A 23,121-nucleotide genomic window follows, 5' to 3' on the forward strand; every position below is an offset into this window, starting at 1 on the left:
TTCAGGGGTTTATCCCTGATTCCAGGGCTCAGGGAAGGGCTCTGGGTCGGGCAGGGCCCAGCAGCATCACAAACACACAGAGGGAGGCGGCTGGAAGAGGCTGGAGATTTATTCTCGCTCGCCACTGCGCCCAGTTCTACAAACATTAAAAAAATAAGTCTATAAAAGCATGTTCTTCACTCCTTTTCAGTACAGTGGCGATGGCAGAGGCTCCAATATGAGAATTAGTTGTACAAACCCCAAAACCTGCTCAGAACAAGTCACAATATCAGTTTCCCCCCCCAAAAAAACGCAGCTGTTTCATCCATCCAGGAGGGGTTGAGGCACACCCAGAGCTGTTTCTTCCCCCCCGTGTGCTCAAACTGGGATCAGCCAGGATATTCTGAGGGTGTATTTTGCTCATGGGATGGAAGACTGGAGTAACCTGACCTGGGAATTCCCAGGAGTTTTCTGAACCTACAGGAGGGACACGTTCACACGCTGGCCTGTGTCCCCAAGGGAAGATAATTGGTGGCTGGGGAAGGAAGTGACAGGTACAGCCAGTGAGGTCAATCACCAGGTACTGGGAGAAATTAGGTTGAGAAATATTGTCAGAGTTCAGGACTCGGTGTCACAGCAGAAGGGAGAGGGTTTTCAAAGCAGGGGGGGGGAAATAAATCCATGTAAAGCAACTCAGCTTGCTGTTCAAAAACAAAAATTTCAAAATCCCCCATGAGGAATAAAGGGTGCACCAGCCTCATGCAAAAAAAAAAAAAAAAAAAAAAAAAAAAATCCCTGTTCCTTTGAAGGAAACTTCTAATCTGAAGTCAAATTAGCAATGAACTAATTGGGAAATGCTCATTTGTCACAAAGCTCTGCTGGGAACAAGCCTTGAAGGCCAATGTTCATCCCTCCCTTAAGCCACTGGAGAAACAGAACTCACTGGCCAGGAGAAGAAAAGCAATAGCTTAAAAGTTTGTTGGTTTTAAAAAAAAACCCAAACCTTTAGGACTATTCATGTACAGACACAGCATCCTCAAGTTCAGTGTTTTTAAACCAAAATACATTTGTTACTAACAAAACAAGTTTTCCCGAGTTTCAAGTATTAAAAAAAAAAAAAAAAAAAAATCCAAGCAACCCAGAAAGTGTTTGCCTTCATTCTGGTACCTCTGAACAGGAAAATATTTTAAATTAAACTTGGTAAGCCTGAAAAATTCACTCTCAGGAGAAGGCAGAACCTCGGTCCTTAACCATGAACGCATTTTTAAAAAGTATTTCCAATGATTTACTGACTACAAGGAGTGAAAACTCCACCAGATTAAAGGAAGATGATTTGGGCTCTGACTCTGATGGAAGAGTGGGAAAGGGAACGTTTTTGGACACGTGGCAACCCTGAGGTGACAAAACCCAAACTGTCCCTGGCCCTCACTGCTTGGCTGATTGCCTGCCTGGCTTTTTTTCCTGCTGGCCTCTTCCACTGCCTGGAATTCCTCGGCCACGGCCACCAAACACACCTGTGGAGCAGAAAGGAAAAAGTATCAGCATCCCTGTAAGCCAGCAATGCCTTACAGCTTCAGTTGTTCATGTTTTACCCAAAAACTTGCTCATTTTTGAGCCTCAGAAGCAGAAATGTGACTTTTTGACTTCTCCTTTTCCAGTCCCGGACCTTTATTTAGGAGGTGCATAAACTCACCCCCCCTCAGCAGCAAGTTCAGCAGTATCTCACTGGCGTGGCAATCTCATTGTTAATGTTCACCTCGTGATAAAATGAAGTTTCTTCCAAAAAAAAATGGAAGCAGGGAAGCCACAAATTTAAAATCCAGGTTGTAACGTGTCCCCTGAGAGCTGTGAGGGCAACCCAAAAACTGGACAGAGCAATCCTTGGTTCTGGAGAGGGCACTGGGCACAGGACAGCAGGGTTTTTTTTTTTTAGGAGGCTGCAGTGAGATGAGCATCCCAAAAACCCAAAAAACCACAGGAGCTGCTGAGCCCAGCCCTCAGATTTACCCCCAAAATTCCATCCTAGGGGCAAAGGGATGTGGATCCACCCTGCTACACAAAAGGCAGAGCCCAAAGGAGACCCAAGCCAAGCACCAGGCACAAGAGCTTCTCCAGAGGAGGAGACGTGCCCAAACCAGAGGCAAAACACAAATTATTCCCAACCCTGCAGTGCTTGGGATGCTCCTCCTGGAGCAAAGGCTGGGGACTTCTGAGTTTGGCAAGCAAGAAGTCAAAGGAGGAGGATTAGGAGTGTCAGAAACAATAATCCTTTCAACTGTGAGCACAATTACAGCTTCCCTCCTGCCCGTTGGCCTCCCAACAAAATTGTCCTGCCTTTATTTTTTTTTTTTTTTTTTTTCTCCTTCCCTTTCCCTCCTCCCTCCGTGTCTCGGTAATGAGAGCCAAACCTTTGAGCTAATTAGCAAATGCCGAAGCTTCCCTTGAAAATATTCCATCAGCAAATTGAGGCTGCACATGGAAACAGCAGGAGCTCCACCTTTGGTGTTCATCCCCCCCCCAAAAAAAAATCCTAAAAAACTGCCCTGCCGAGGCAAAGGCAAGGAGGGGAACAAAAAAAATAAAGGGGAAAGGAAAGGTCGCTTCTGCCTGCTGGGAGCTTGCAGGGGCAGCAGGGATTTGGGGAGAAGGAGCTGCTGGGAATGGCCCCAGGTCCATCCCACTTGTCCTGCCAGGATTCCTGGCATAGCCAGAGCACAGGCAGCTCTCCAGAGAGGCTTCACACGTCCCTGTCCCCATCCCCAGGGCTCCTCCTGAAATTGAACTCGGGATTTTTAAGCTCTGACTGCAGGGGAAGGGCCCAGAGCAGCCCCGGGGTTGTGGGGTGACCACAAATCCCAAGGATGTGGCATTAGGGGAGAGCAGAGAAACAGCTCCCAGGCTCCCAGCGGGATAATTTTGGGGGGGAAAGGAGCAGCATATCCCCCAGCTGAAGTGCCCTGGGATCACCTCACCCCATGAAATGGGAAGGGCTGTTTTGGTGACCTATTTCTTCTGAAGTGGCAACCTCCCCTTTATCAAAAACATGAATTATTCATGTTTCAGGAACAACTCAAACCCTCACATAGTTTTGTCTTTTTGTTGTTTTGTTTTTGTTTTTTTTTTTTAAATATAAATCCATTAACAAATCAGGAAACCCAAACCCCCATTTTAACGGGGGAGAAGATGATTTTTTTTTTTCCCCCTCTCACTGCCATGGGCAGAGCCTGGTTTATTTTCACTATTTTCACCCAGAACAGCCTTTTGTTTTCCCCTTGGGCCTTGCTAAGCTCCAGATCTGCAGGGCCCCGCTCCTAAACGAGCCAGGAGGAGCTGAAATAGTCAAGTTCAGACTCTCTTAAGCTCCTGCCCAACCCCAGGAACGAGGGAGGCCCATCCCTGGCACGAATCCTCCCTGTTCCTTGGCAGGGGCTGCCTTACGCACTCGCTCGACTGGATCCTGCTCAGGAGCTGCCCCAGCTTCTCCCAGACACAGCCCTGGCTTTTAAAACAGAGCTGCTCCTTGCACAAGAGGGGAAATTTTAAAGGCAGGGATCCCATTCTCCAAGCTGAGGGAAAAATAAGGTTTTTTTACCTCGTCCAGCTCCTCCAACCCCACGGCCCTTCTGCTGCTTCTGCTGCTGCATCCCACCACGGCCTCTGCCCTTGGACACCACCTCCTCCTTCACCATGTCAATGATTTCGTCGGGGATCCGCAGGTATTTGATGGTGCTGCCACGGATGTAGCACTCTGGCATCCTCCAGAACTTGTCCCCGTCCTGTTGGGGAGCAACACGTGAGGCCACGAGCAAAACTTCCTGATTTTGGGTCACTTTTAGGGATTTTGAATTTGTCCCTGTCCTGTTGGGGAGCAACACATGAGGCCACAAATAAAACCTGCTGATTTTGGGTCATTTTAGGGATTTTGAATTTGTCCCTGTCCTGCTGGAGAGCAACACGTGAGGCCATGAACAAAACCTGCTGATTTTGGGTCATTTTAGGGATTTTGAACTTGTCCCTGTCCTGCTGGAGAGCAACACGTGAGGCCACAAGCAAAACCTGCTGATTTTGGGTCACTTTTAGGGATTTTGAGCATTTCTGGAGAGGGCAAGACCTCCAGCAGTCTTTGCTGGGAGCATTTTCTGTAACCAGCTGTGAAAAATGGGGGGTTTAACTCCCCAAAACACAGAGCCCCACAGACAACTGCAGTTTCAATTTGTTCCACAGCTCCCTCAAACACTGGCAGAAAATGTCAGAAGAAGAGGGTGAGGAAACAAGGCCCTTCTTCCCTCCCCACACGAGAAGGGAATTGAAAGTGGGACAAGAGACACGAGTTAAAAATGGTGGTGAACAACCAATTCTGGTTAAAAAAAAAAAAAAAAAAAAAAAAGCAGCTGTGGCCAGGATTCTTCTCCAGCTGGGAGTCACCCCACTCCTTCACTCCTCTGGGGTGTGGAAGGAGCAGCGAGGCAGCTCTGGAGCCAGCTGGCTGTGAGATGTGAGCCTCCAGAGCAGCTGAGGGAAATAAGGAGCTTATACATTATATATTTATTTAAAAGAAAAAAAAAAAAAAAAAAATCTTCAGGTTTCGGAGCAGCCACCTCCCTGCGCTGCTTTTTCAGGCAGCTTCAGGATTTTCCTGGGATACCACGGGCTTCCTTAGGGCTCAGCCCAGCAGGGTTTCAGCGAGTGGGAATAAGAACCCAGAGCTGAACAACAACTCCCTGGCCATGATGTAAGTGGGAGGAGGGACTGGGAGCTGGCTCCAGCAGGGCCTGGCTGCAGCTGGGATGGCTCCAGCCCAACCATCCTCATGTGGAGCAGGCGCCTGCAGCGTCCCGGGAGAGGAGGTGAAACCAGCACGCCCCGTTCCTGCTCTCCGGGGACTCAGCAGCCTCCCCACACCCCTTTGGGGAGTTATTTGGGGCAGCTCTGCCTGCACGGGCAAGCCCAGGAGAGACGAGGCAGAGGAGCAACAATTCCCCTGCAAAGAGACACCCGGGCAAACCCCGCCCTGCCTTGGATGTGCCTGGCTGCTCCTTGGCTCGGGATGCAGGAAGGGATGGAGCTCCAGGCTCCGTCGCTTCCTCGTTCCGGCCTCCCCCGAGTAAACAAGAGGCTCCCGGCTCGTTGTCCCGTGCCATCTAGTGGCCAGTGCCACCAGTGCCACCAGTGCCACCCGGCAGGTCCCATCCTCACCCGGGCTTTGGAGGCACCTGAGGTATGCCACCCATAGCTCTGTGTCTGCCTGGGCACGTCCCTAAAATCCTGGAATATCCTGGAAGGGAATCATCCAGTCCAGCTCCTGGCCACGCACAGGGCACCCCAAAAACTCCCACCCTGTGCCCAGGAGTTTCGTGTGAGCGAGGCTGACATCCCACAAATGAGGCAAGAAGAAGGAATTAAGCTCTTTTCGATGGAATTAAGGTGGTTTTTTTGCTGTAAAACCACTTTTTACAGGGATGATGCTGCCACGTTATCCCACTTCTTCCTCCTTTGTCACTTCTGGATGGAGTTTGTGGCAAAGCTACTGGGAATTCCATGGTGCCTTTTAGTACAGTTGCCCGGGGAATTAAATCTATTTTTCTCCCCACCACGTCTCTCTCCCCTTCAGAGCTCTGAGATTAATATCTTCTTTCAAATGCTTTTAAATTAAATCACAAACTCCAATCAACCGTGGAATCATGGAATGGACCCAAAGATCGTCACAATTCCACACCTCCCACTATTCTCAGGTGGCTCCAAGCCCTGTCCAGCCTGGCCTTGGACACTCCAGGGATCCAGGGGCAGCCACGGCTGCTCTGGGGATTTCATCCCAAACCCTCACCACCTTCACAGGGAGGAATTCCTTCCCAAAATCCCACCTAACCCCGCCCTCCCCCCATCATTCCATCCCTTGTCCAAAGTTTCTTTCCGTGTTTTTGTCGGCCCCTTCAGGCACTGGAAGGCCCCAGTGAGGTGACCCCAAAGCTTCTCCTCTCCAGGCTGAACAACCCCAGTTCTCCCAGCCTTTTCCCACAGGAGAGCTGCTCCATCCCTCTGATCATCTTGGACTCGCTCCAACATCCCCACGTCCTTCTGGGTGATCCCTCCCTATAAAACCTGAGCTGCTGCTCTTCCCAGGCAGAGCACTGAGCCTTTGGAAGCAAATTTCCAAGGAGAAGGAAGAAATTTCCTGTTTTGGGTACGGGGAAGGCTTTGCTGTCACCTCCTCTGAGCCCCCCTCCCGCTAAATTCAACAGCAGTTCCTTGTCCCACCATGACCCAGCCACAAATTCCAAAATTCCACCCCAAAACTCCCTGCAAACCCCACTCAGGGTGTCTCCTCTGTCACACTGATGTGCCCCCAGCAACACCACTCCAAATTCCTGTCGTGGAGACTGCAGGAACCAGGGGGTTTGCAGGGGGAATTTTGGAAGAACAAGGACCTGGCATTCCAGGGCTGGGCAAGCAAAACAACAGCTGGATTTCCATCCACCTGTGCTTCCCACAGGGACGAGACCAGACATTTCTGATGGAGGTCAAAGCCCAAAACACAGATCCCAATCTCCTGGAGCAACTTTGGCCAAGGGCAAAGGTCCCAGACAGCCTCAGTGGGTGAACTCAGTTGGATGTGGAGAGGGGAGGGAATAAAAGAGGTTGGAGGGAATAAAAGAGATTGGAAGGAATAAAAGAGATTGGAGGGAATAAAAGAGATTGGAAGGAATAAAAGAGATTGGAAGGAATAAAAGAGATTGGAGGGAATAAAAGAGATTGTGGTGTTTGAGGCTGCCTGGGACAGGTAAAGGCTCTGTTTTTTGGGAAACCTGGATCAGCATCACAGCACGTGACCCCCCCCACTCCTCACCCAGGGGGATGAGGGACCCCAGCCCCTCATCCTGTGATGTGCAGTCACCCGCACACATACACAAGGCTGCTCCTTCGTTATGGGCGCTGTCAATAATTAAATGGACGTTATCAATAATTACATTAAATCTGCATTTCAGGCTTCCATAGGAGCGATGTGAACGACAGCAGAGCCAGCCTGGCTGCAGGGACAGAGCTGGGGAGCCTCTGGGGACAGATTCTGGGGTGACAGTGCTGTCTGCTCCCGGGTGCTCCCCGCGGACACTGCCGTGGGTGACCCCTGCCCGGTACCGGTGCCGGTGCTCCAGCCTTACCCGTGATGTGCAGATGACCTCCCGCAGGTTGATGTTCATCCAGTTGTCGCAGCTCACCAGGTGCCCGTTGTACGTCTCCCCGTTCTTCAGCTCCACCAGCTGCGGGAGAACAGCAGTCACGGGGCGCCGGCCCAGCGCCGGTACCGGGACGTGCCCGGTGTCACCCGCGAGGGGAGCAGGGCTGGGCCGCGCGGCCGGTACTCACCATGGGGTGGTTCTGCGCCGTCTTCAGCAAGGACAGGGGCAGCTACGAGGGGAAGAGAGGAGAAAGGCCTCAGGCACCGACCGACAACGGGACACCGGCCGGGGCACCGACCCGAGCACCGAGCGGGGTACCGGGCACGCCATCCCTGGCGGGGGGGAAGAGACGAGCCAGACCCTCCCCTCCGCTCCAGCCTCCTCCCAAGCCCGGTTCCCGGTTCCCCGTTCCCGGTGCCGCCGCTCACCATCGTGCCGGACCGGGAGCCGCCGCCGCGCCGGGCGCTGCCGCTCAAACCGCCCCCGGCTCCGCGCGGGGCCAATCAGAGCGCGGCGCGGTCCCGCCGCGGCCAATCAGAGCGCGGCGCGGTCCCGCCGCGGCCAATCAGAGCGCGGCTCACGGCCCGGCCGCGCCGCGCCGCCCGGTCCGCGCCTTTGCGGCGGCACCGCCCGGGACGGGACGCGCCGGGACGGGACGAGACGCGCTCCGGACCTCCCGGTACCGCGGCCGCGCTTCGTGCTCCCCCGCAGCCAGGCAGGGAACCCTCGGGAGGCTCAAGGTGAGCGTTTTGTTTAACCAACCCCCCCCCCCCGCCGCGCCGGGTCCCGCGCTGAGGCGGGCGAGCGGGAGCCCCTCGGGCTGCGCCGCGCACGGAGGGTCGCGGTGCTCGGTAACGGGGGAAGGGCTGCAGGCCGTCCCGCGGCGGGACTTCCGCCGCGGCGGCGGAAGCGGCGGGTCCGGGCTGCGCGGGGCGGGGCGGGGCGGGCGGCGCGGGGCGGGGCCGCGCTCAGTGCGGGGCGGCGGCGGCGGCGGCGGCGGCACCGGACGGGACGGGACGGGACGGGACGGGACGGAGCCGCGATGGAGAAGCCGCGGCGGGCGGTGGTGGTGACGGGTACGGGGCGGCTCTGGGGGGAGGCGGTGAGAGGGGAAATGGGGGGATTGATGGGGGGACCCCCTTTCCCTGCGGGGGGATTGGAGGGGACATTTGGGGGAGCCCCTCCCCGAGGTGAGGGGGGGGCTTCCAGGGGAGGGTAGATCTGGGGGGGGGTAAAGGGGTCTGGGGGTGTAGGTGGGGAACCCCTGCTCTGTAGGGAGGAGGAGGAGGTTTGGGGGTCCTTTTCCTGACCTAAAGTGGCCGGGGGTAAGTGTAAGACCCCTCCCCGAAGTGATGGGGGGCTTGGAGGGTGCTGCTGGTCCGTGATGAGGAATCTGGGGGAGAGGGGTAATTTTGGGGACCCCTTCGCCTTGGAGGGGGCAGCTGGGGAGCTCTTCCCCGAGATCGTTGGGGGATAAGTGTGGGACCCCCTTCCCTGAGGTGAGGGGGGGTCTGCTGTCCCATCGGAGGGTGACTGGGGGCATGGGGAGCGGGGGCTGTCCCCTCGGGGGGCTGTTTCGGGGGGCTGTCCCCTGTGTGGGGTGATAAATGGGGCGCAGGGCAGAGTCTGGGCGGCTTTGGGGCTGGACTGCTGTGGGTCAGGGGTGTCAGAGCTGGGGGGGGGGGGTGCAGCGGTGAGGGGCTTTTTTAACCCTTACCCAGCCAGCGGGCACTTGGCTCCCCTTTTTCCCATGCGTGACCCCCATCCCGAAGGTTTTCTCTTTGCCGAAAGAAGGGAATCGAGCCTCCCAAGGAGCAGGAAAACCAATTCGGGGCGCAGGGTGGGGGGGGGAATCGCCTGCTGGCCACCCCACCCTGAGCTCCCAAAACGTGGGGGCTGCTCCCCAAAACACCCCCGAGGCGCGGCAGAAGCGCCCCGGGGGAAGAATGAGCGCAGGCGGCGAGAGGCCCCGGCGTTGTCAGGCTCTTCCCGGGGTACAAAGGCAGCTCGGGGTGATTTGTGGGTGAGGCCGTCCTGTGACAAATGGGGAACTCGCCCAAACTATTCAGGTCTCCCCCCCCAGCAGCTGAAGGCGAGGCCGTTTGAATAGCGGGGCAGCCGTAATCACAGGCAAAAGTGCCTTTTCCAGGGAATGGTTGTGGGGAGCCAAAGGAGCAGGTGGCAAATCCTGCCTTTCCCAAGCCCAAATCCAGCGTGGAGCGGCGGTGACTAAACAGAAAACTTGCGTCAGGAAACGTTCTGCTGCTCGCAAGGCTCCTCCACGCTCCTTTTTTTTTTTTTTTTTTTTTTTTCCCCTTTTTTTTTTTTTTTTTTTTTTTTTAATAAATTCCAGGGAATTCTGGTTTGCAAAACGCAGCGGTTGCCTTGTCAGCCCTGGCCCTGTTTGATAACGCCACGCGGAATTCCGTTTAAAACCGGGGACGGTGTCGTGTTCCCGGTGGGTTCCCAGCCTGCGCTGCCCGAGGATAAGAGTCATTTGTGCACAATCTCTTTTTTAGAACTCGTTAAGGAGATAATCCCATCACGATCCCCTGCAGCTGGTTTTGCTGCTTAAGGAGCCTCGGAGGGCCCCGTGGTGGATGTGCCGTGCTCCGTGGGGTTGGATGCTGCCCACAAAGTTCCCTCTGTTCCCGGGAAGGGATAACCCCGGGGATCTGGGCAGGAGATGAGTCAGAGCAGCGAGATCCAACTGTGCCAGTTGGATTTGGAATTTGGAGCAAGGAAATCGTGCCCTGTGCCCGGGCACCTGTAGAATTTCAGCCTCTCCGTGGCTGAGTCGTTAAAATTCGGATTTCGTTTCTTCCATGGGATTGTCACGCTTTGTTTAGGAATCCAGCTTAGCAGGTCTCAACGTTTGCTTCCAGAGAGTCGTGTGGGACTCGCAGAAACAGCTGGGAAGGCATTAATTTGCCTCGTTCCCCTGTCATAGTTTGTCTCACACCCCTGCAGCTCTGCTCGCGGGGAAACACCCCCAACATTTTGGATTTTGTGGGAATATTTATTCTGGCGAGCCGGCAACGCCGGGTTGAGATCCACGGGCGTGGAATCGGGAAATTCCTCCCTGTGCAGCATCACCTCAGCCTGCCCGGGGAGGGCAAATCCAGCATTTCCATTAAGGTGTCATCTGATATTTGTGGTCCCTCTCGGATCCTTTCAGGGCAGAATTTATGTCTCCTAATTGCACGAGGCTCCGAGGGCACCGCTGACATTTTAAATGAAAGCATATCGACGTTACGCCCAGATAAATTGCCCAACCTTTGTGTGCTTGCTCAGGGGAAAAAAAGAAGAAAAAAGATGTTATGGATTACCAGTTAAGTCCAAAGTTATTCATTAGGAATTTAGAGGTGCTGAAGGAAGTATTTTTGATAACGCCTTGGTAGCCTTTGCTGTGGTGTGGGTGGGTTGTCAACAGCTCTGTTTATTTCCTTGTGAGGTGTAATTAATGCTAACGAAGATCTTGGAGGAGACCCTGAGTGGAGAAGGAAAATTTGAAGCATCTGCTGTGGGCTGAAGAAATCAGGAATAGAAAATCCAATCATGATTCTAATTCTGTGGCGTCGGGCAAGTTAGCTGGTGATAACGAATTTTTCTAACCTGGGCAGGAAGGAAAATTCTTCTCCCCAAGAAAAAAACAAGTTTCTTTTCAAGGAAGTTATTGTTTTCCTTCACTGTACAAGGCTCTAGTTGAAATATTTTAGTGCAGGTGTCTTGTTTGATAGTCAGGTGTAAAGGAATAAGGACTGAGAGGTAGAAGTGGGGTTGGGTTTTTTGGGTTTTTTTTGGGGGGGGTGGTTGGTTTTTTTTTGGTTTTTTTTTTTTTTTTTTGTTTTGGGGTTTTTTTTTTTTTGTTTTTTGTTTTTTGTTTTGTTTTGTTTTGTTTTGTTTTGTTTTGTTTTGTTTTGTTTTGTTTTCTTTCAGGAGAACTAAACCAGGAAAGCCCAAACCTCTTTGCAACTTCAAGTTGAGTCAAATCTGTGCATTTTTCTTCTCTTGCAGGGTTTGGGCCGTTTGGAGAACACGCTGTGAACGCCAGCTGGATTGCAGTCCAGGTAACCCCTGAATCTTCCTCTTAGGAAGTGTCAAAAGAGGGGACAAATCCCTACAAATTTGGGGTTTCAGCTCTTTTTATCACTTACAACTTCTTCTGGAGCTCTCTGCAGATACCCAGATGGTCAGCTGGATAATGTTTGATTCCCTGCTCAGAAAACAATCCCTTAGCTGGTGGAGTTTAATGAGATTTGGTTAATGTAGCTGAGGCAAGTAAGGAATTCCCAGCTTTGGATGCTTTTAAATGGGGCAGGGAGCTTGGAATCTTCCTCAGCCCTGGAGAATTCCAAATAAACAAAGCAACTGACCGACCCAGAGCAATCTGGATGTTTTTTTTCTCTCAGTTCTCACTTGAAGCTGGGCCAGTTGGTTCACCTTTAAACCAAAGATTCATCCCTGAGAGGAGACTTCCAGCTGGAGGTTTTGTGGAGTTGTGTGTCAGGAATCTGATTCCGAGGCAGAGCTGCCTCTTTGCACCCCCCTCCTCTGCTTGGCGGAGTTTCTGGGGGAAAAATGCTTTTCCTGCCTGCTCAGAAAAATCAACTTTATGCCACCTGTAGCTCTGTGTCTGCCTGGGCACGTCCCTAAAATCCTGGAATATCCTGGAAGGGAATCATCCAGTCCAGCTCCTGGCCATGCACAGGGCACCCCAAAAACTCCCACCCTGTGCCCAGGAGTTCGTGTGAGCGAGGCTGACATCCCACAAATGAGGCAAGAAGAAGGAATTAAGCTCTTTTCGATGGAATTATGTGGTTTTTTTTGCTGTAAAACCACTTTTTACAGGGATGGTGCTGCCACGTTATCCCACTTCTTCCTCCTTTGTCACTTCTGGATGGAGTTTGTGGCAAAGCTACTGGGAATTCCATGGTGCCTTTTAGTACAGTTGCCCGGGGAATTAAATCTATTTTTCTCCCCACCACGTCTCTCTCCCCTTCAGAGCTCTGAGATTAATATCTTCTTTCAAATGCTTTTAAATTAAATCACAAACTCTAATCAATTACAGCCAACTAATGTCCAGCTGCCTAATGTGTTGGCTGGTGAGGGAAGACAAAAACCTTTGCCTCCAAGAGCTTTTTGGGAGTGAATATATTTAAATTTGGGTCAGTTTGGAGGAATATGGAGGTTGTGGATGGGGGGAAAAAAAAACCACAGGGCATGGCTAAAAATCAGAGGTGAGGCTCTCTGCTTTGGTTTGTTCTTGCTGGTGGAGTGTCAGCTGTTGGAAATAGCTGCTTTTGTTTTAGAGGAGACAGACAAAAGGGTGTTTTTGGAGCAGGAGGAGTGGTGGGTGTTGTGATGTTGCTTGAAAAAAAAAATAAACAAACCTAAAGAGAAGCAGCTCGAGGCACTGGTGGCTGCTCAGCTGTGTGGCTGGTGGGTGAAGTCATCCCCTCCATTTAAAATGCATTTTTAGGGGCTTGGGGGATGATAAAACTCAAGAGTTGGGGGTGTTTGGAGTGGATAAACTCAGAACTGGAGATGTTTTGAGTGGCTAAATTCAGAATTGGGGATGTTTTGAGTGGCTAAACTCAAGAATTGGGGGTGTTTTGAGTGGCTAAACTCAGAATTGGGGATGTGTTGAGTGGCTAAACTCAGAACTGGGGATGTTTTGGGTGGATAAACTCAGAATTTGGGATGTTTTAGATGGACAAATTCAGGGTTAGAGGTGTTTTGAGTGGCTAAACTCAGAATTGGGGATTTTTTGAGTGGCTAAACTCAGAATTGGGGATGTTTTGAGTGGCTGAACTCAGAATTGGGGATGTTTTGAGTGGGTAAACTCAGAATTTAGGGTGCTTTGAGTGGCTAAACTCAGAGCTGGGGATGTGTTGAGTGGCTGAACTCAGAATTGGGGATGTGTTGAGTTGTTAAACTCAGAACTGTGAGTGGTTTGAGTGCCTGAACTCAGAATTGGGGATGTTTTGAGTGCCTGAACTCAGAATTGGGGATGTTTTGAGTGCCTGAACTCAGAATTGGGGATGTTTTGAGTGCCTAAACTCAGAACTGGGGATGTTTTGAGTGCCTAAACTCAGAAGTGGGGATGTTTTGAGTGCCTAAACTCAGAATTGGGAATTTTTGAGTGGCTAAACTCAGAATTGGGGATGTTTTGAGTGGCTAAACTCAGAATTTGGGATGTTTAGAGTGGGTAAACTCAGAATTTGGGATGTGTTGAGTGGCTGAACTCAGAATTGGGGATGTTTTGAGTACAAACTGCCGCCGCGCTGGAGGCTCCGGTCCCGTCCCATCGCCGGCGGATTATTGTGACTGAAAACATCAGCTGGGAGGCAGCGGGGAGGATTTGCCTTTCCTTCCCCTGTCTCAGCCCCCAGAGGCCCAGACAAAAAGGAACAGCATGTCTTTGAGCCTGGGCGAGGTGGGCATTGTGCAAGTTTCAGACGGGGACTTCACGGAGCGCCGTGGACACAAAGGCGTGTCTGAGTCCCCGAATCCCAGACGGTGTGATCTGCATTTTAATAGAAGAAAAATCAATTAAACAATCTTTCTAAATCCTTCCTAGCTCTAGGGGCTGAGCTGGTTCTGGTTTATTACATCTTTTATTATGCTGCATCCCCGAGGATAAAATTCACTTCTTTTTTTTTTTTTTTTTTTCTTTCACTGCCCCTGGTTTTATTTGGGTTCTCCCACAGAATGTGGACACGGGGTGAGTTTTCCCTGGAAGTGAATTTCTGTCTGGTTTTGCAAGCTGACTGATTTTTACACATGGCTACCTTAAAGAGTGGCAGCAGCAATCTAATAATGCTGTCGAAATGAAAAGTTTTGAAATTCCACCCAAAAATAAACCCCAGTGAAATGTTTGAGTTTTTACTCACAGGAGAGTGAGTATTTCCTATAAAATCATCAGGAAGAAAAACTCCTTTCTGCTTTATTTTAAGGCAAAACCACTCTGTGTTCATTTGGGTTTGCTTTTTTGAGTTTTCACCGTTTTAATGTTTCAGTCCAGGATTTTTTTTGTTTGTTTGTTTGTTTGTTTGTTTGTTCTTCCATGGGTGCAACTTTTGCTGGGGAGGGACTTCCAAGAAGAAATCACTACAATGAGCTTTTCTCAGCTCCTTTTCTGCCCTCCCTGCTGTGACTTAGGTGTGGACACAGGTGTGACCTGTGGACTGTGAAGCTGCTGGGCTCCTTCATCCCCCCCCAAAATGCTTCTGGCTGTGGAGGAGGAGGAGGAGGAGGAGGAGGAGGAGAGAGGTCAGAGTGCATTTTGACATTAGGAAGGACAATTGCTGTCAGGGTGTCTAGACAGACCTGATAAGGATATTAGAGGCTGACAAAGAGCAGCATTGTGGAGGGGTCAGGGAATCGGTCACACATGTTCTGTGTGCTCTGGTTGTCAGGTGGACAGGGCTGGGAGGGGGGGGGGAAGTTGTTCAGGGATGGGGTGGGGGGGGAAGGTTGCAAACATCTTCATTATGGAGCGCTGGGCTTGGTTAAAAGAAAAGTTGTGGCTTGGTAAAGTTAAGGTTTAAGTGGCTGGAGGATTCTCTTTTCATCCGGTGAAACTTGCCACCATCAAACCCATCCCCAGGAGCTGTTTCCTTCCCAATCCCACCATCAAATCCATCCCCAGGAGCTGTTCCCTTCCCCTCCCATCAAATCCATCCCCAGGAGCTGTTTCTTCCCAATCTTCCCCATCAAATCATCCCCAGGAGCTGTTTCCTTCCCAATTCCACCATCAAATCCATCCCCAGGAGCTGTTCCTTCCCAATCCCACCATCAAACCCATCCCCAGGAGCTTTTTCTTCCCAATCTCGCCATCAAGCCCATCCCCAGGAGCTGTTTCCTTCCCCTCCCATCAAATCCATCCCCAGGAGCTGTTTCTTCCCAATCTTCCCCATCAAATCATCCCTAGGAGCTGTTTCCTTCCCAATTCCACCACCAAATCCATCCCCATGAGCTTTTTCTTCCCAATCTTCCCCATCAAATCATCCCTAGGAGTTGTTCCTTCCCAATCCCACCATCAAATCCATCCCCAGGAGCTTTTTCTTCCCAATCCCCCCCATCAAATCATCCCCAGGAGCTTTTTCTTCCCAATCTTCCCCATCAAATCCATCCCTAGGAGTTGTTTCTTCACAATCCCCCCATCAAATCCCTCCCTAGGAGTTGTTTCTTCCCAATCCCACCATCAAATCCATCCCCAGGAGCTTTTTCTTCCCAATCCCACCATCAAATCCATCCTCAGGAGCTTTTTCCTTCCCAACCCTTCATCTTCAGGAGCATCACTTCTCAGCAGTATTAACACTCCTAAAAAGTGTTTATTCTCCTCCTGAAGAGGCTGCCTGGTGTTTGAATGCTCCCCTCTGTGAACTCCTTCACTTTATGAAGGTTTTGGAGGCAGGTTTGTGCAGAGGAGCTGTGGGTGAACCATCCCTTCCATCCATCTGTGCTAATGAATGTCTGAGTGTGCCAGACACTAATCAATACAGCAAGGCTTTAATATCAGCCTTGCCCTGGGAGCCAGAGCCAGTGATTTATCATCGTTGCTCATATCTGCTGCTCCGTGGAAGTGTCACTTTGGCCTCTCTGGGTGTTTTAGTTATCTTAAATCTTGTTACATCCCTGTGGTTTGGCCGTACAAGTGTGAAAGGTGTTTTTTCCCTCAGTAGGAAACCACTCGTGCTGATAAAAACACAGAAAAACGATGGCAAGACACTGCTCACGTTTAAATGGGGGAGGCCTCAAACCTCAACTTGTCTTCTCCTTTTAAGTGTCTTTAATTTTTAATTTTTAACCTGAGGGAATACAAGGTTGGAGAGTGAAAACAGCGGATCTGCACTTGCAAGGAGGAAAACAAAACCTGAGAATTGCTTCAGAGAGCAGCTCGTGGCTCCGGTCCCCAAATCCAAACCTGGAAGGGAGATAAATTCAGGAGCAGTTTGAAATGTCCTTTGATAGTCTGATGGCTGTTCCTCCCTCAGATCCACGGGGACAGCAATTTTGGACATTTGGTGACAAGAGGAAAGCTTGGTCCACGTTGGATGCTGCAGGAATTCCTTGAACATGATGGCCAAGGTCTCTTCTCCCACTGGGAATTGCTTCCTGGTGTTACCTGGCTCCAATTTTAGGCTCAGCTGATGGTTTTGTTTAAGAACCCTTTTTTTTTTTTTTTCCAGAGGCTTTAGGCCATGTGGGTGTTCCCTTGAGTTCTGGGAAGTTTGGGGTCGAGGAGCAAAGCTCCAACTGGAGCCTTACTGGTGGGACTGGGGAGAGCAAGGGAGAACTCCCAGTTTTGGGATCCAACAGTGCTTTCCAGTCAGAAACACTGGGGAGGAAAAAAAAACCCCTTTCCTCTGGTTTTAAAGTCTTTGCAAGGTATTTAACTGCCACTTGGTGTTTTAAAAGGTTTGAAGGAAATTGGCTCTGTTTATTGCCAGGATATTTGGGATGTTTTCATGTTAGAGAGGGAGAAATAATTTACTGGGTTAGTTGAATCACTGGTGTTGTCAGCCAGCCCTGAGAGCTCTTTACCTGGAAATAAATATGAAATTTATTTTCACCAGGCCAGCAGCCCTGGCTGATGGATAAAATCCTTCCAGTTCCACCTTCTCCACATTGTCACTCCTTGAAGGAAGAAGGGATTGTGACTCTCTCCCTCTATAAATAACACAGCCAAGATTTCCTTGGCAGCGTGGGTGTTGCTGATAACTATTGTCAGTTAAATGTTGATTTCTTTGTTACACACACATCAGAGCCACACAAACGGTTCTGTGGGTGAAGCTCTTCACACAGGTGGAGAGGTGCCTTTGTTGTTGCCATGATGAGTTTGGGGTTTTTTCCGCAGTGGTCGCTGTAAACTCGCTGCAGGTGCTGTTTACGAGGTTGTACAACCTGGTGTAAACTGGTGTTAGCCCCTCACTCAACCATTAAACCTTCCAGGAGTAAATCCTCTGCTCATCTCGTGTCTGACCACCTTGGTTTTGCTTTGCTGGTGTTTTTAGGAGCTGGAGAAGCTGGGGCTGAGGGATGACGTGGATCTGCACGTCTACGAGGTCCCTGTTGAGTACCAGACCGTGCAGAGACTCATTCCTGCCTTGTGGAAGAAGCACAGTCCCCAAGTGAGTGAGTAAAGGGAGGTGAAAAAAAACCACCCAGCAAAGGGTTGGAACCTGCAGCGGGCACCACGTGAAAGTCTCCTTTTTAATGTATTCCTTCAGCCTGGTAGTCCCTGGCTGGATCTTTTCCTCTTTAGTGGTGAGAAGATGTGAGTTTGTAGGATTTTACAGCTCGGAGTGCTGTGGGTGTGAAGGGGCCACTGCAGAGGGCTGTCTAGACAGCTCGTGGTTTGTCTGTGCCACCTGGGCTCCTCCAGCAGCTGTGGAGGTGCCAAGGCTCCTTTTCACCCTGATGAAATCACAGTTCAGGTCAGGAGGGGGTGGAATGAGAAGAATTGTGCTGTGCTGAAGCCATGATGGGAACGCCTCGTTCCTCTGGCACCTCCAACCCCTCCCTGGTTCACTGGGAGTGGAGCCGTGGAATCCCAGAGTGGTTTGGGGTGGGGAGGACCTTAAAATCATAGCACAGAATCATTCAGGCTGGGAAATGATCAGAGGTCATCGAGTCAAAGCTTGGGCTGGGTGCCTCACCCCAGAGGAGTCCATGGTTCCGTCGACGTGGTGACAAGGTGGTGCTGAGATGTCACCAGGCTTCCAGTCCCCAGAGTGGCTCCAAGAGAGCTGGACTGGGAGTCTGGATAAGGGAAAGGAGAGGCAGAGCAGGCAGAGATACCAGAGCTATCCCCACCTGGAAGGGATCCCACGAGGATCAGCAACCCAAGCCGTCCCTTTTCCCTGGCAGCTGGTGGTTCACGTGGGCGTGTCGGGCATGGCCACCACTGTCACCCTGGAGAAGTGTGGCCACAACGTGGGCTACAAGGGGCTGGACAACTGTCGCTTCTGCCCGGGCTCCCAGTGCTGCGTGGAGGGAGGCCCCGAGTGCATCGACTCCATCATCGACATGGACGCCGTGTGCAGGAGGGTCTCGGCGCTGGGGCTCGACGTCACCGTCACCATCTCCAAGGACGCCGGCAGGTAAGGGGTGCCCCCTGGGGATCAGGGGATCCTGGAGTGCCGTGCCTTGGGAGGCACCTTAAAGGTTTTCCAGTTGTGTCCCACGCTGCTCCAAGCCACAGTGTTCAACCTGGCCGTGGGCAGTTCCAGGGGTGGCCACAGCTCTCGTGGATCCCTCAGGGTCTGGAAGCCTGGTGACATCTTAACACCAGCTTGTCACCTCCTTCATGGAATCAGGGACTCCCAGAGTGGTTGGAAGGACCTTAAAGCCCATCCCAGCCCATCCCATCCCATCCCATCCCATCCCATCCCATCCCATCCCATCCCATCCCATCCCAGCCCACCCCTGCAGGGACACCTCCACTGTCCCAGGGTGCTCCAAACCCCCTTCAACCTGGCCTTGGGCACTTCCAGGGGTGGCCCCAGCTGATCTGGGAATTCCATCCCAGCCCCTCCCAGCCAGGAGGGTGGGATATTCCTTCCCACTGTCCCACCCAGAGTCTCCTTTCCACTTTGAAGCCATTCCCTGTGTTGGGGTTCCAGTCCTTGTCCCAAATCCCTCTCCAGCTCTCGTGGATCCCTCAGGGTCTGGAAGCCTGGTGACATCTTAACACCAGCTTGTCACCTCCTTCATGGAATCAGGGACTCCTAGAGTGGTTGGAAGGACCTTAAAGCCCATCCCATCCCATCCCATCCCAGCCCAGCCCATCCCATCCCATCCCACCCTTTCCACTGTCCCAGGGTGCTCCAAACCCCCTTGGGCACTTCCAGGGGCAGCCACAGCTGCTCTGGGAATTCCATCCCAGCCAGGAGGGTGGGATATTCCTTCCCACTGTCCCACCCAGATTCCCCTTTCCACTTTGAAGCCATTCCCAGTGTTGGGGTTCCAGTCCTTGTCCCAAATCCCTCTCCAGCTCTCCTGGAGCCCCTTGAGGCTCTGGAAGTGGCTCCAAGGTCTCCCTGGAGCTTCCCTCCTCCAGCCTGGCCCTGAATCCCCACAGGGAACAATCCCTGCCCAGTCTCCCACCCAGCCCATCCTCTGGCACTGGGAGCCATTCCCTGGCTCCTGTCCCTCCATCCCTTGTCCCCAGTCCCTCTCCAGCTCTCCTGGATCCGTCAGGGACAGGAGGCCTGGTGACATCTTGTCACCTCCTTCATGGAATCAGGGACTCCCAGAGAGCTTGGAAGGACCTTAAATCCCACCCCACCCCTGCAGGGACACCTCCACTGTCCCAGGCTGCTCCAAACCCCCTCCAGGCTGTCCTGGGACACTTCCAGGGGATCCAGGCACAGCCACAACCTCCCGTGCCAGCGTCCCTCCTGCTCCCCTCGTTCCCCTGCAATCCACAGCTTTCCATGGAGCTGCTGAAGCTGGAAAAGCTCCCTCAGCTCATGGAGTGCAGCCACTCCCCAGCACTGCCGAGGCCACCACGTGTCCCCAAGTGCCACATCCACGTGGCACTGGAGCCTCCCACACCTTCCACTTCCCAGGCCTGGCCATGCCACCTGGTTTTCAATGATCAGGGGATGGGGCAAAAAAGAGATTTTCACGTTGTTTTGCCCTAAATGTAATTAAAACAACCCCAGACTCACAATTCCTGCCTCCTAAACCCCAGGATGCCACCACGATGGGAGCCTACAGCTCGTTTTATGTGGTTTTATCCCTTTTTTTTTTTTTTTTTTTTAATGGAATAATCTCTGGTTTTGTGTTCCAGGTACCTCTGTGACTTCACCTACTACACCTCCTTGTACCAGAGCCGTGGGAGGTCAGCATTTGTCCACGTTCCTCCTCTGGGAAAACCTTATTCTGCAGAACAGCTGGGCCGGGCCCTGCAGGCCATCATAGAGGAAATGTTGGATCTTTTGGAGCATTCCGAAGACAAAATCAATTGTCAGCATGAACACTGAGCCTGGCCCCAGGAGCTCGCCTAGTATTGCACTTCCAAAATTTTTCCCTGCTCTGCTGAAGTATTGGGAGGGGGAAAAAAAAAAGAAAAAAAAGGAAAAAAAAGGAAAAAAAAAAAAAAAAAAAAAAAAGAAGAAAACAAACAACGGTTCCGGACTCAGAATTGGAGACTTAAAAAAAAAAAAAGAAAAAAAAGGAAAATTCTACAAATTCTGCTTAGAAATTAACTTTTTTTTTTTTTTTTTTTGGTCGAATCTGTGAGTTTCAGCCCGAGCAACAAAGGATTCAGAGTCTCTTCTCTTAAAACACCTGCAGCTCCTGATTCCTGAAGGGTTTGTGCTGGGAGCTTCCAGGGAATGGGTGCTCACCTGGATCCCTGGGAGGTTCCTCACCTGGACTCAGCCTTCAGGTGCAGGGAATTGCTCACCCAACCCTCTGGTGGCTAACTGTTGACTTGAAAGGCTTTCAGCAGGTTTTGGGTTTGTTTTTCCCCCCCCTCCCTGGACCCAAATTCCAGGTGGTGATGTGGAAGGACAGCTGGGATGGCGTGGGCTTGCCTTGGGAAGCAGAATTTGCTGGGAATGAAGAGCCTGGAATGGCTTTGCTGGAATGGAAAATGATTTTTTAAGGCACTGATTCCTCATTCCATAAGGTGTCTAGCTGCAGCAGAAGGGATGTTTGGGGTTCCTTTTGGAGCCCAAATCCAGCTGGAAATTTTTTTTTTTTTTTTTTTGGAGGGGGGAGCCTGATCCTAAATCTTCCCAAATCTCTTTTTTCCTGCCTCTCTCTTGGCCACCTCCTGTAGCAAACACCTCGGTTCAAGTGTGTCTAAAACCAATCTTTTCCCCACAGGAGATCTTTATCCTGGGCTCCTGGTGCTCGGTGGTGTTTTTAAGGTGAAGGTTGAGTAATTCATCACTCCCTTAGCTGCAAATTCCCCCTGGTGTTCCAGGTGAGGAGAGCAACGTTGAACTGAGATCCCAATTCCACCTTGATTGGAGTGGAGGCATAAAAATGCAGGTGGGGGAATCCACAGAATCCCTGCAAAATCAAATGTCAGCTCTTCAACCCAATCCCACTGCCTGGAAACCAGAGGCAGTGATTTGAAATGAAGGAATTTTGCTCAGAGTGAGGATTCCAGGCTCTTTCCTGGTGTTCAGAAGTGGTGCTGCTTGTGGGAACTTTCCCCAGGAATTCTTTTGGGGAAGGGTTGCATGCAGGATCTCAGCAGGTGGGTGATGCTGGTCGTGTGTGGAGATCTGCTGCTGAATTTTGAGATTGCAGCAAAACAAACAAACAAACAAAAAACCAAAACAAAACAAAAAAAAAAAAAAACAAACCCAGCTGAAGTTGGAGCAGACACAGAATTGGCAGCTGGGGTCTCATGGAGAGGCCATTTGGGTGGAGAAATCCGTGATGCTTTTACAAATAAGATAGAAATATATGTATATATATATAAAAAACCAACATTTTAAAGGTTTTAAAAGCCCACGATTTTGAATTTCTCTGGTGCTGACTGGCTCTGCTATAGTAACTCTCAGTGAGAGCTGCCCTGAGCTCGCCAGGAGAAGTCTGGTGACAAAACCTCTCCTTGTAACCCTTGAGACAGGACAAAAACCTTGCAGCTGCAAGGACTCTGCTGAGGGCACCTGAGCAGGAAGATTTTTTTTTTTGGATAGACCCAAGGAAATTCTGGGTTCTGTTCACTATCCAGGCCTTCCTGCTCAGAGGAATTTGCCCTCAAGTGAAATATTGTCATTCCCATCGACTCCGAGGTAGCACTTGTCAGATTCCCTGATTAGTAATTTATTTTATTTAATATTTTGTTGAAACCTTCGTGCTTTGACACAGGTTTTTTTTTTTGGGGGGTTTTCTTTTTGTGATTAGTTGAGTTCTTTATCCCCATAGGATTTGTTCCTTTGTTGGTGGGAAGTTTTTTGTCCTGGGTGTTTCGTAGCTGCTAAACTTGGGGAAGAGGAATATCCCACGGGGTCTGGTGATGGAGTAATTCCCAGAAAAACTGCTTCATTCCCCTCTGGTGTCTCTTGTGGGCGAAATGGAAGTGGAAAATCAACAGATTGCTGAGGCCACAGTGAAATTCCAGGGGTTGGAATCTCAGCAGGGGCTGGGAGGGACCCACAAAGGGGTCGGGGCAGGACCTGGGTGGGATCAGCATCTCCAGGTGGGACATTCCCTGTCCATCCCTGGCCTTTACCAGCTGCAAGTTCAGACCCAGAGCACCTCTCCCTGCTTGGCAGTGGCCACTGGTGCAGTAGATTTAATAAATCTGCTCTTCCTTCTTTCTCCTCCTTAATAATCAAGGTGATCCAGCTCAGAGTCCATAAGTGACACCTCTTAAAACTCAGTTTTGCTTGCAATAGGTCACACTGCCTTTTCTGCTGTCTGAAGGCGTCCACAGAGCATCCAAAAGTCTGCTGGTGGCAGAGGAGCTTAAGTCATGAAAGCTTGTTTGAGAATCAGGTGTGAGATCCATTTGGAATTATCATTTCCCTTGAGTGTGGACGTGGTGGCAGTGCAGTGGCACACAGGCACGAGAGAGAGCAGTAGCCAAGCTGGCTCCAGAACAGAGAACATCCCAGCCCCTCCCTGAGGCCTTCTCACTCTTTTCCACCTGCTTGGAATATGTTATTTAACAGTAGGAACAAAGGTTTGCACAACTTGCTTATATATAATTTGAGATTGATCTCTGTCACCAAAATATGAATTATTAGCACCCCCTGGGTGGGGCTGGAGGTGCCCCTGGACGTGGTGGTGGCTCAGGATCCACCAGCAGGGAGCACAGACAGCAGCAGTTCCGTGGGCAGAGCCTCTTCCCACGTGGGTTTCTTCAGCCTGGCGAGTGAAATCCTGTTCAGCACCTAAAAATATTCATTTTTCTCAGTGCTCTCTGCTGTTCCAGGGGGAAAATCCACAGCCTGCTGGAGTTTGAGGACTGCAGTGCTTGGCCTTG

The 23,121-nt window shown here is 51.2% G+C and overlaps 2 protein-coding genes across 3 annotated transcripts; one reads left to right on the forward strand and one right to left on the reverse strand.

Moving 5' to 3' along the window:
- Window positions 1–91: 91 nt before the first annotated feature.
- LSM4 (LSM4 homolog, U6 small nuclear RNA and mRNA degradation associated) lies at window positions 92–7,684 on the reverse strand. The gene is made up of 5 exons (XM_053999549.1): window positions 7,583–7,684; window positions 7,342–7,383; window positions 7,137–7,235; window positions 3,572–3,755; window positions 92–1,493 (listed from the first exon to the last, which is right to left on the reverse strand). The coding sequence occupies exons 1-5, from the start codon at window positions 7,583–7,585 to the stop codon at window positions 1,405–1,407; spliced, it is 417 nt and encodes a 138-aa protein (XP_053855524.1). The 5' UTR covers window positions 7,586–7,684; the 3' UTR covers window positions 92–1,404.
- On the forward strand, window positions 7,601–20,335 carry PGPEP1 (pyroglutamyl-peptidase I). Of its 2 annotated transcripts, none has more exons than XM_053999519.1 (5): window positions 7,601–7,894; window positions 11,172–11,224; window positions 17,177–17,293; window positions 18,033–18,265; window positions 19,960–20,335. In XM_053999519.1, exons 4-5 carry the CDS (start codon window positions 18,060–18,062, stop codon window positions 20,150–20,152), a joined length of 399 nt encoding a protein of 132 aa, XP_053855494.1. In that variant the 5' UTR covers window positions 7,601–7,894; window positions 11,172–11,224; window positions 17,177–17,293; window positions 18,033–18,059; the 3' UTR covers window positions 20,153–20,335. The 2 variants fall into 2 exon arrangements, with proteins under 2 accessions (XP_053855494.1, XP_053855493.1); XM_053999518.1 differs by lacking the exon at window positions 7,601–7,894 and adding an exon at window positions 8,163–8,230.
- The last annotated feature ends 2,786 nt before the right edge of the window (window positions 20,336–23,121 follow it).

This window comes from Vidua macroura, chromosome 26 (assembly GCF_024509145.1).
Source record: "Vidua macroura isolate BioBank_ID:100142 chromosome 26, ASM2450914v1, whole genome shotgun sequence".
Classification (NCBI taxonomy): Eukaryota; Metazoa; Chordata; class Aves; order Passeriformes; family Viduidae; genus Vidua; species Vidua macroura.